Below are 13,057 nucleotides of genomic sequence, written 5' to 3'. Positions count from 1 at the left end.
ACTGCAAACTATGCAACATATGATAGATTATGTGACAAATGCACAATCTTGCAGAAAATGCTGTGCCCACAGCATGGCATAGTACTAGTGGCACCTCTGTCTCTTTCTGCACCTCCCCTTTCTTTGGTCCAATCTTTGTGAGATATGTTTACGCGTTTTATCCTCTCTACCGTTTATCTTTTTAGCCTTTTGCTGGTATAGCTAGTAAACTTGTCTCTATGCCAGCCTTACATCTGTCAATGGTCAGATTTCACCATTCTTTGAGTAAATTCTCCTTACTATGTCCAGCTTGTGAATTTCTCAGGTGAAAGTAGGGGCCAAGTGAATGTCAATGGTCAGTGATCTGTGGTTTAATTAAACGCTGGCTGCATACAGGGCCGGACTGGCCGTAGCAGGCATCGGGTATTTCCCCGGGAGAAAGGAGGGTGGAGGGCGATATTACAGCGGTGGGGGCCGTTTTTAGGCCGAGCAAAAAGCAGCAGTGGGGGCTGGTCCAACAAACTTGCCAGGGCTGGTTTGGGTTCCCAGTCCGGCCCTGACTGCATATGGCAGTGTCCCCGTTCAATTTTAGGAGGCTTTTGAAAAAACACAATATGTACGTTCATTAATAGTGTGCACAGGGCAAGAACATGTGTTTCATCTGACTGTACCTTACTACCATGCCCCAACCTCTTATTGTTTTAATATCATTTGCAGTATGGATTCATAAACACGTGCCTGAAGTCGCTGATAGTAGAAAAATATGGCGAGGAGACGTGGGAAGAGCTGAGGTAATCTATCAAATGAACTTACATTTGTAAGTTACTACATGCATCTGCACGCGTCACTGTCTTGCTTAAGGCGCGCGAATTGCATAAAAAGTATGAAGCATGAAGTTGATTGAAATGGCAAAGAACCCGTAGCCAGACAGAAAGTTGCACTTACGTTCTGAAAAGCTCAATTCAGGAGCGGTTGTTATGTTTTTTGTGCTTGTTGTAATAATATCATTTCCGGGTTGCTTTTGTGGAAACATGTATTGCGATGTAGATTTGGTGTATACTGTTTTTTCTTGTGTGTTTTGTACTGCATGTATATATCTGCCTCATGTGTAGGAAAGGCGGTGTGGAATAACAGTGATACTTTTTTGTTTAAATGGTCATGTTTCTCATGGAATTATGCGTATTATGTGAAATATATATCTCTTGTATCTCGATTAACTTTTCTCAATGAGTGAAAAAAAAAACCACAAAAAATCGCACAAGAAACCCCTCATAAGCAACCAGCAGAAGTTTGATACGATGAGAAAATGTCTCACTGAAAGAAAAATGTTTGTCAGTTTCTACTCAGACCAGTCTCGAATGGTGAGGAAAACAGGCGCCATTTTTCAATAGGTGAAATGATCAAAATTCAGCAGTTTGTGTAAGGCGAAAGTCTGGAATTACATGTGATCATGCAATATAACAAACATTGCACACGTATCGAATTTTAACGTGAACCTTTCAACCTGTCTGGGACAGAGTCTGACTCATACAAATGTTTGGGTTGGAACACAAATCAGGTTGTGGCACCAATAAGAGCAAAGGCCTCTATTCCCAAATCACAATTTAAGACTGTTTGCACTGCACTTTACTAAGATGGCACACGTTTAAGAAAGTTTGAGGCAGGTATTGCATTTCTAAACACATCGGGCCTGTGGCATTATGCAAAGCTGAATAGAATTATAAGTAATGCACATAAGTAACATTTTTACTGACGTTAACAGATACTTACATACAGGAAACCATCTGTGTGCATTTCTGTATTTATTTTAAAATATGGATAAAAAATGGAAACATATATTTTTGAATGAATCCCTCTCCCATCAGCTAATACCGCCAGGCTAGTAGCTGTGCAGACTGACAATGTAGTTAAAAAACCAAAAAGAAAGATTTCCACTGAAACTTAAAAACTGTTGAGATGAATGTATGTGAGCTACATTGTTCCTTTTTCCATGATGATATTGGTGTATCATATATGTGTAGGTGTAGCAGGTAAACCCATCAACCAAATGTACATTTAGTGTTTAAATATATTTAGAAATATACTTATTGAAGCTTCATTTGTCAAAAAAACCAAGATAAAAAGGGATGGATAAAAACAGATGGAGATGAAAAAAATAAAACTGGAAGCCCCAGTTCTAAGGTATCCCTGAAGGCGTTACAAAACTTATGTAGTAAAGGAGGTTAGGGTTAAATGAGCTGCAAATGGTGCTTTTAAGGCACTCTATTGAGCTTGCCCAGCCTCAGAGATATGAGTGTGTGCGCATGTGTGCACAGGCTAGGAGGTGTTACTTTCCTCCAGTCTGCTTGCTTCGAGGCTGGTATCTCTGGCACCTTTACCACAGCACCACCATCACCACCAGCTGCTCTGTTCATTTGCTCCAAATTTACAGTAGTAATACAGACATCATTAAGATGCGAGCCTGACACAGTCACAAATCTGTCACATATTGGGTCGAAAAAGAACACAATCGCCTTTTGAACTAGACCATTTGGACAGATATGTCAATAAATGCCTGCTCACAAATGCATCCTTCTTACATGGTTGTACACACATAAGCACACACTCACACCCATGCCCACGCTACATTGACCCACATAGTAAGGTAGGCCCATGGGAGAGGAACATTGCCAGACAGCAAGACACAACATTGTGCTCAACACTTGTGCCTGCCTTCAGTTTTATCACTCCTGGTTCCTCATTTAGATGTCCAACTTGCTCTATAGAACATAGCTTTAGTCTCTTATGTGTTTTTATGGTGCCATTTGCATTTAATCCTAAGTGGAAAACAGGGGTGCTCCTGATCTGCTAAAATAGGAATCTGGGGAAATAATATATAACAAACAACATTGTTTCACTGTAGACTTATTTACAAAAAATACTACCTAATAAGTTGGTGTATGTAGCTTCTATCCACACTTGAAACAATAATAAAAATATGCAGTTAAAAATTTAGAATATTGAAACCAACCATAACAAATGGGTATTTGATACAATTTATTCACAAAATTAATAACAATGCTAGAATTGTAGAAGAATACATGAATCAAGTGCTCAAACTCTGAACAAGGTGCAAAGTGAATAGAAAAGTGACAAGTGCATATAAAAAAAGAAGAAGACGTATATCTCTGGAGTTACTTTACAGGAGTGGGGTCAATCAGGGTGTATATTACATCTGTATTTGACAATGTTTCAACCTCCGGATAATGTGAGGTCATCATCAGGCCATGAGTGAATAGATGAGCACAAGGATGTGGGGCATGACTCTTGGTAAGTAAAAGAGTGGAAGGATCCAGCAGTCTGGGTAAATGGCCAATGAAGGCGTTCTCCAAGAAAAACAGAAATGGACCCAGTTGTAGTCCTAGTGGACCATATATCCCAGGTCTAACGGTGTCGGTGAACCACCAATTCACAACAAGGTATGGCATGGGCCGAAATGCCCACTCAACAATCCCAATATGAACAGTAAGATAAGGAATGAAGCCTAGTGGTTAATTAAAAGAGAATGGCAAGCTAGCTCCTGCAGCAATTTATCTGGGCCCAGTCTTGCTAATTGCTTAAGGAACCCCTTGCAGTAAGAGCAGAGTACCAAAATCAGGTGCTCATAAAGGAATCAATCGGGGAGACTTTTACATTTATGCTAGAGCATGCATTTCTAGCATGCAATTGACGTTCAGTTGACCACTGGGCTTCATTCCTTATCTTACTCAGTTTACCTGATGGCATTGCTGAGGGGGCATTTCAACCCATGCCTACCTTGTTGTGAATTTCTCTAATGGTCCACAATGATTACAACTGGGTCTATTTTGTTTTTATCCTATTCACAAGGAGCTTTGACTCCACGGTTCTTGGAGAACCACTTCATTGGCCCATTAAGCAACTGCTGGGTCCTTTTCCATTTCTCCTACCAGGAATCATGACCCTCATCATTGGGCTCATCTATTCACTCCTGTTAGATTGAAACACTGTCGACTACAGATGCAATATAGACTCTGAGTGACTCCCCCCCTGTACAATGGAAACCCCACTCTTGTAAAATAACTCCAGTCAACAGTCATACATCTTCTACTATTTGGTTTATAATCACTTGTCACTTCGATATTCACTTTGCACCTTTTTGCCAGTTTGAGGGCTTCATTCATGTAATAATCTACAATTCTTCAATTGTTTTGTGAATAATTTGTATCAAGTACTCCTTTGTTATGATTGTTTCAATATTCTTGGATCATGCTCTTAAGTTTTCTTTGCATATTTAGATTAATGCTTCACCTTTGGATAGAAGCTACACCCTCCTCAAAACATAAAGGTCTGGAGGTTTCAGAAGAACGTCCTATACTAACAACTTAAGAAGGTCCTGAGCTTTCGTCAGCGTGGGTTCGCAATCGTATAACTCCCTCATGTTACCACAAGCAGGGGAGCAGAGCCAAGTAGGTCATGCAGAGGGTTGGGACCCTGAATGAAGGTTTGACAACTGGGCCACCCACTCTTGACCCCTGTTGGGACAATTATTTCTAGCACATAGGGTACAATCCAAAGTGGTTAGTATTACACTGCCTGTACATGCTTTGTGGGTATTTGCATGCCGCACAGAAAACAGGTATATACGTCATTGGGTTCGTTATACGATTACAAACCCACCCTGATGAAAGCCCAGGGCTTTCTTAGGATGTTAGTATAGGGCTGAAACATGTTGGTGACTTAGTCTCATCGAACCATTGTATCCTAATACCCCTCATGGAATATATATTTTAATCTTTCCCATCCAACCTACTAATAAAAGGGGTACCTCGGTAGTGGATGAGGAATTTTAATCTTTAAAGTTGCACCACCCTATTTAATTATCTTCATAAAAGCTCCCTGGAGCATGGTCTAGCTCATTCTGACCACTAGGAGTCAGGGTGAACCTGAAGATGAAGCATACCACTATTAGAGTGGGTGAGGGTTATACAAAAAAAAGGGTTTCTTTCCCTCCCTCACTCCCATAGGAGTGGTGCATAGGCATGGCATGTAACACCCTTTCCTTTGTGTAGGTGCTTGAACTCTAGAAGGGATATTTGTGGGTCAATAGAAGCTACAGCCACCAACCTATTAAGTAATATTTTGGGAAATAAGTCTACAGTAAAACACTGTCGTTTTTTATACATAATTTGCCATTAATGTCAGTGAAGTTTCTTTACAACACTCTGACATATTTTTTATTTTGCACATGTATTGGGTTTTTTAAAACCTTATGGCGCAACTGTTTCGACAGTTGTGTGTTATTTGGTAAATGCTTTGGTGCTGAATGTGAAAACAACTGTTTCGACAGTTGTGTGTTATTTGGTAAATGCTTTGGTGCTGAATGTGAAAACTCAAACCCACGAGCACCATCTGTATATTTTCGTTTACAGAATGAAGGCCGGAGTTCAAGACAACTTCATGACTTATGAGGTGTATGAAGACGAGATCACAATGCAGCTGGTGGAAGAAGCCTGCGCACTGCTGGGTAGGTTTGCCGCAGGCTTCTCTGGCACGCGCTGAGCAAAGCAGGCACATGGTAACAGAGACAGATTCACCAAACGTGCTTTAATGCCACCCAGCATGCCAGCATGTGCCATGGGGTTCAGTATTTAGGTACAGGCGAACCAGGCTGTGTTGCAAACAAGTCCTGGCCAAAGCAGGCAAGGTTAGCAGGCAACAGAATGTGAAAGAGGCCCAGACCTATGTGGTTGTGCAGGAAATACATGCAAAAGAGGTAGGGGCATAGACAGGGCGTGGGAGGGTCTCCTTTCAGGCACTTCATATTCAGCCTGTGATTGAGCTTTCACCAATTCACCCGCAAACTCAAAAGCCCACTCGGGTGCACAAAACTATAAGTTACAGTCAAAGCTAAACAACTTTTGTTTTAATGATAAAATTAGAACCTCTTTTTAAACAAAAACCCACATGCTTGCTTTAGGCTGCTCTTAAAGTAAATGAGATGCCTTTTTTAAACCACCTGTTGCTCCACTATGCATCTTAAATCAGTCTGCAGGAGCTATTTATTTCCAGATGACGGCGCTATTCGGTCGTAGCACACTAACGTGGTGTTCCTCTCACAGCTGTTCCCCCGGCCGTGGTGCTGAAGCAGTTCGGGGAGTTCTTCTTCGAATTCTGCAAGCGTTCCGGCTACGACCACATGCTGAGGACGCTGGGCGGGAACCTCTATGAATTCATCGAAAACCTGGACGCGCTGCACAGCTACCTGTCTCTGTCCTACCAGGCAAGTCTACGCGACGTACAGTGCGCGAGCTTCGAACTCACGTACGTGCGGAGGGGCACGCACGTCTGTAGTAGCATGCTAAGAAGCCTTGCACGTAGCAAGCGCAGCGCGCGCCTCACCTTTCTCTCTTGATTGTTTTGGCGCGAAGAGTAAACGACGGTCGGTGACAAGTAGCGGTCTCTGCTTGAGGGGTCCAAGCACTGTCCATTGCTTGCTGAAATTCCAGACGACCGGAGTTGCATTTTGGAACTGGTTTGTAATGAAATCAGTAGATTTTATTGGTGTCAGGTTATAACTTTTGGATTCAGTTTGTATTAACCAATACATTCTCTCAGTTTTCTGTTAGTCATTGGTAGCCCAAAATCGAAAGAAAACATGGGTAATTGTCCAAGCGTCCATGCTGTCATAAAACCAGAGGTCCCACAGAGGCACCACCATAATTGCAAAATTCTGCACCAAAATATTGACAGTTAGCAATAGTTTCATTCAAAAACGTAATTGATTATTGTTTCACCATTTTGTTACCTTCCATTTGCTTGTTGCAACTTTCATATTACAGGAGTGGTCCCTGTCAAAGTAACATAAAGCAATGGTACACAGAACTACATTAAGACCTGTGTTGGTATTTATCCGAATGGAAAACAATGTATTTATTGAAAGAATAATCAAAGAAACAAGAACAAAAAATATAAGCAAGGTGCAGTGGGTAAAAAAGGGGTTGGAAATCAACAGATTTCTAGACCTCAGGCATTTACATGAAAGGTGACTTTAACAGCAAGATACATATTTACAACCGTCACAATGTAAAGAACATCTTGTGCTTCACATAAATCCTAATAAAATCAAGTGGATTTAAGATGTGGGTGTGGGTGAAGTTTCGATCCAGACTAAGGTTGGGGATCATCATCAGGACAGAGAGATACATGCCTGAAAAAATGAGAAGGGAGAGTGACAGTGTAAGTAGAACCTTCTAAAATGTTAAAGTTCGGATTGCATTACACTCGACTGGATTGAAGTCATTTGGAACATAACCTGTATTTGGGGTAAGATGATATAAATTTCCACACCTCGTGGATTATCGCTATAATGATGTATTACGGACTCTAGTATTGAGATATTATTGAAATTTGATTGACAGGGTAAAACAACACTGAAGCTTAATCAATATTTGGGAGAGGACAATAATATAATATAGGAACAGTAAGTAGAACCGGCGGTGAGGTAAAAAATGCTTGACATGTTTGGGAAAGATTGATAGAAGTGTTATATATTTGATGAGCAATTGTGTTGCACAGAATAAATCAGCAGTGATGGTTTTGGTGCACTCTCTATTGTAGGAAAGAAAAGACAATGGAATTTGCTAGCCTGACAGGTAGGCACTTTGAATTTACAGGGAGATGTGGGGACATGTCCCGGATTGATCCGCAATTTTCAGACAAATAGTATTGGTGGATTTGGAGAGATTGAGCTATTGGGTACCACGAAATGAATTACTGAGACAAGGTGACATAATTGACACAACATAATGAGGGGCTGCTGTTTTAGGGTGATACTATTCACATACATAAAGTATTTGACACATGGGTTTCCACCTTACGTAATAGGTTGTGACATCTTTCTATGTTTGTACCAACAGAAAAGATACTGCACAGTGGGGTTGTGTTTCTTCACCATGTTGTAAATGCAGTGCACAACATACTGTATATGATTGAAATTTGAAATCGGTCTTATCATGTTTTTTTAGCCCTGAAGAAGTCCAAGGCATAGTTCCCTCTAAACTGCACACCTGTGCGGGCGCGCACACCTAGGCTTCCCTCCGCGCAGAAACACCCACTCAGCGCTCACTAGAAAGAATTCCGCTGCATTTATTTGTAGTGCGCTAAAAGTGATGAAGTTGCGCTGCTAAATTCTTTTTCTAAAAACATGTTTTTGTCTGTATAAATGCTAATAGAACGCATTTAAATACCTGCTGGGCATACCTGCTGGGCAGCAGGAGAGAATTCCAAAAGCTTCCCCTTGGACCAGTCTGCCACATCCCTCTGTTCACCCTCAGAGAACAGCAAGGTGAAATGCAGCAGTTTCTTCCTCTGCTCAGATTTATTTATGTACGGCTTGATGCTTTCTTTTGGGAGTGTAGGTTGTTTAAGGTGCGAGTGTGGTGTGCACAACGTTTGGGAATATACAGCGGAGCATTACAAGCTACTTGTATGCGAATTTCCACATTCTCCTGTGTGTCACAATAAAGTGAGGCACAGAAGTTTTCTGCGTTTCTAGTTTGACGAGGCCGAGCATAGCTGTTGTGTCTGTGCTGCTCGGGCATCCAGGTAATTTCATGTTGCTGATTGCCCTCTCATGCAGCAGGTGCTTCAGGTGATGGTGATAGAGATAGAGTGCACTTTAAGTGTTGTCGGAAAGTACATACCCAGGATCTTAGTATTTGAAAGGGTATCAACCGTTTAGGGGCATTTAGAGGGTGATTGGACAATTTTACTTATCTCATTATAAAAACAAGACTGCACGTACTATGTAACGTTAGTGAGCTAGAAAGCAAGGATTCGCTAAAGACTTGCCAATGAATCACTGACAGAATATCGACCTACAAAATATCGACCTACAGAAATATCGATGCAGGAATATCAAAGGCTAGACTATCGACATCCTATCTACAACATGGTAAGTACGAAAATATCGAAAAATATCGATGTTAAAAATGTCGTAATTAAAAATATCGTTTTTTCTGTTAACAAAACATAAAATAAAGTAAATAATACTTATAAATAGAATAAACATAGTTACAAATATTTAAAATAAATAAATAATACATATTTATATAATAAAGCCTTAATTAAACATATACATAAAATATATCATATATTCTTACTTAATAATACATTTTAATAATTATTTTAATAACTTATAAAGTATTACAAAATATTATAAATTACAAATACATCTACACACATAAAACAATAACATAAATAAAAAGTAAATCATTATGTTTAACCCCTTCGCTGCTGCCGTCGGCCTTTGGACGTCAAGCGAGCTACCTCCCTGGTGCTGCGCACGTCCAACGGCCCACGCGGCCGCACCCGTTTCTTCGAACATTCAGCACTGGCGCTGAACGTGCGAAGCAGCAAACGGGTTAATACATTAAAAAAATATATACTTTCAATATTTTTAAAATTAATTATATATTACATTATCAAAAATAATACAAAAAATATTAAATAGCTAAAGAAATAAAACTACTATTCAAAGTCCCCAAAAAATCTACAGTAATGAAAATGTTGGATAGTGTAGGGTTTAAAATTACTATTCCCACTCCAGAAAATGCAACAGTAGGGAAAGCGTTGGATAGCGTAGGGGTAAAAATTACTATTCCAACTCCAGAGAGTGAAACAGTAGAGAAAGCGTTGGATTGCATACGGGTAAAAATTACTATTCCAACTCCAAAGAGTGCAACAGTACGGAAAGCGTTGGATAGCAGAGGGGTAAAAATTATTATTCCCACTCCAGAAAGTGAAACAGTAGGGAAAGCGTTGGATAGCGTAGGGGTAAAAATTACTATTCCCACTCCAGAGAGTGCAACAGTAGGGAAAGCGTTGGATAGCGTAGGGGTAAAAATTACTATTCCAACTCCAGAGAGTGCAACAGTAGGGAAAACGTTGGATAGCGTAGGGGTAAAATATACAATTCCAACTCCAGAGAGTGCAACAGTAGGGAAAGCGTTGGATAGCGTAGGGGTAAAAATTACTATTCCAACTCCAGAGAGTGCAACAGTAGGGAAAGCGTTGGATAGCGTAGGGGTAAAAATTACTATTCCAACTCCAGAGAGTGCAACAGTAGGGAAAGCGTTGGATAGCGTAGAGGTAAAAATTACTATTCCCACTCCAGAGAGTGCAACAGTAGGAAAAGCGCTGGATAGCGTAGGGGTAAAAATTACTATTCCCACTCCAGAGAGTGCAACAGTAGGGAAAGCGTTGGATCGCGTAGGGGTAAAAATTACTATTCCCACTCCAGAGAGTGCAACAGTAGGGAAAAGGGTTGGATAGTGCAGGGGTGAAAATACTATTCCCACTCTAGAGAGTGCAACAGTAGGGAAAACGTTGGATAGCATAGGGGTAAAAATTACTATTCCAACTCCAGAGAGTGCAACAGTAGGGAAAGCATTGGATAGCGCAGGGGTAAAAATTACTATTCCAACTCCAGAGAGTGCAACAGTAGGGAAAGCGTTGGATAGCGTAGGGGTAAAAATTACTATTCCCACTCCAGAGAGTGCAACAGTAGGGAAAAGGGTTGGATAGCCTAGGGGTAAACATTACTGTTCCCACTCCAGAGAGTGCAACAGTAGGGAAAGCGTTGGATAGCGTAGGGATAACAATTACTATTCCAACTCCAGAGAGTGTAATAGTAGGGAAAGCGTTGGATAGCGTAGGGGTAAAAATTACTATTCCCACTCCAGAGAGTGCAACAGTAGGGAAAAGGGTTGGATAGCGTAGGGGTAAAAATTACTATTCCCACTCCAGACAGTGCAACAGTAGGTAAACCAATGGATAGCGTAGGGGTAAAAATTACTATTCCAACTCCAGAGAGTGCAACAGTAGGGAAAGCGTTGGATAGCGTAGGGGTAAAAATTACTATTCCAACTCCAGAGAGTGCAACAGTAGAGAAAGTGTTGGATAGCGTAAAAGTTAAATATAACATACTTATAAATAATTTTTGTATTTAAAATAATTAATAATTTAATTTTTAAATAACGCTACTTCATTTACAAATACCTATGAATAACTATTAAAAACATAATTACAATTGAATGATTAATTAACAACAAACTAACAATAAATACCCATAAATATTAATTATTAAATATTAATTAGCAAATAAGAAATATTGAACAATAAAATATTTTTTTATAACAAAACATATTACTTATTTTTATGAAACATTAATTACCAACTAATAAAAAATAATTTCCAAGTAATACAAATGAATTACCAATGAAAAAAATAATTACCATTTAAAAAAAGTAATTACCAATTAAAAACATTAATTGCCAATTAAAACACTAATTACCAAATACAAAAATGAATTACAAATTAAAAAAAATAATTACCAATTAATAATTAATTAAAATACAAACTATTTATCAATACCAATAAATAAAATATTTAATTACTTAATTACAATTAAATTACTTCCCACCCAATTCCCCTATAAACCCACAACCCGCTACAGAACTTAAACGCAAAAATTAATAAAAATGAATTAATAATTCCTAAAAATTAATAATTAATTTAGTATAATTAAATTACTTTCCACCCTATTCCCCTATAAATCCACAATCCGCTCAGGTACTAAAACACAAGATTGATTTAAAAATAACATTATTAACATATGCAAATCGTATACATATAATTTAAAACCAGTAGAATACTTAACAAAAAACATATAACACATACATATTAAATACATAATAAAATACATAACAATAATACAAATATCGATATTAGTAACATCGAGATTAGTAACATCGATATATTTGATATCGATATTACTAACTTCGATATTACTTACATTGATATAAAAAAAGTAGATATTACTTACCTTTGGGTTGACATTCTGTCCAACGATATTCTTGACCTTGTTATTCTTTACCTTCGATATTTCCAACTTGATATTTCTGTGGGTCAATATTTCGGAATCGATATTTAGACTGTGCACCCTTGCCAATCACTGGCCCTTACACACAAGCCTGAATCCTGAGTGCTCACACCCACCCCCTAGGCAGTTCCAAAGAGCCCACTAAGGAAACCTGACGGTCATTCAAGACAAGCCAGCCATGTGTGCCCCCTGCCAGCTCATTCCAGACAAGTGACAGTATCATCTTCTGGGGCCTTTCGGATAAGCCACTGTGGGACCTAAATTGTCTTTTCTGGAAAGAAGATGCATGGTAAATAATTCACATTAAACCTTAAATAATCATGTGTGTCCATTGATTGAATTAAATAATACAATACGCTGTAACTGGTCAGTGAAATGCCAAACAAATACAAAAAAAATTGGATTTTTTGCGCATTCTGGTCAGACCTCTCACTCCGCCTACTGATCCAATCTTTGGGTTATTCCAACCCTCTGATTCTTCGCCCACAGTTCCCCTATTTTTTTCCCCAACTCCGACCCCCATTAGAAATGATGCAAATTAAAATAATTCAAATGATCGTAATTTTATGCAGTAACCTGATTCGAATGAATGGATTAGTGATTATGCAAGTAAACAATGAGTGAGTGAAAGAAAGAATTGGAGTGAATGAATGAGTGAATAGGCAAGTGAATTTGTGGATTTTTAAATGAGCATGTGACTGTCTAAGAGAGTAGGGGAATGAACAAGTGAGTAGGTAAGTGAAACGGGTTGAGTGAGTCAGGGAACAGATATCATTGCCACTGACCCTTTTGTTGGACGCTTTGCTGCTCCGGAAATTTGTTGATTGTGTGGGGAAGCCGTGGATGTGGTGCTTCCTGCCTCCCGCCGCCCCGCTGTAACTGACCATCACGCAGCGCGGCCGCCGAGGGGAGTGCAGCTCAAGAGAGCTACAATACCCAGCAGCCCATGCGCCACGCGCGCTCTGAAACCGCGCCAGAAGGCGCTTAAAAACAGCGTGAGCCCCGCCTCGCAGGACGCCGGGCGAAGCCCGGGCAAAGGGCGGGCCCTCCTAGGCCCTCAGAGGCCGAGTGAGGCCGGGCAGGGCTCATTCTTTTACATTTACAGCCAGGTATTTAGTTCTTGTGTAATGAAATGTC

The 13,057-nt window shown here is 39.8% G+C and overlaps 1 protein-coding gene across 1 annotated transcript in view; it reads left to right on the top strand.

The window, feature by feature from the left end:
* The first annotated feature begins 325 nt into the window (after positions 1-325).
* Positions 326-13,057, top strand: part of LOC144790816 (guanylate cyclase soluble subunit beta-2-like) — a 449,936-nt gene continuing 437,204 nt past the window's right edge. Inside the window, exons 1-4 of the mRNA XM_078665492.1 lie at positions 326-334; positions 697-770; positions 5,409-5,503; positions 6,099-6,259. Coding sequence (XP_078521618.1) covers positions 326-334; positions 697-770; positions 5,409-5,503; positions 6,099-6,259 — 339 coding nt within the window. The remainder of the gene's footprint in view (positions 335-696; positions 771-5,408; positions 5,504-6,098; positions 6,260-13,057) is intronic.

Source organism: Lissotriton helveticus, chromosome 11 (genome assembly GCF_964261635.1).
Source record: "Lissotriton helveticus chromosome 11, aLisHel1.1, whole genome shotgun sequence".
Lineage (NCBI taxonomy): Eukaryota > Metazoa > Chordata > Amphibia > Caudata > Salamandridae > Lissotriton > Lissotriton helveticus.
Note: the sequence above shows the minus strand (reverse complement) of the source record. Positions and strands in the feature narration are given on the sequence as shown.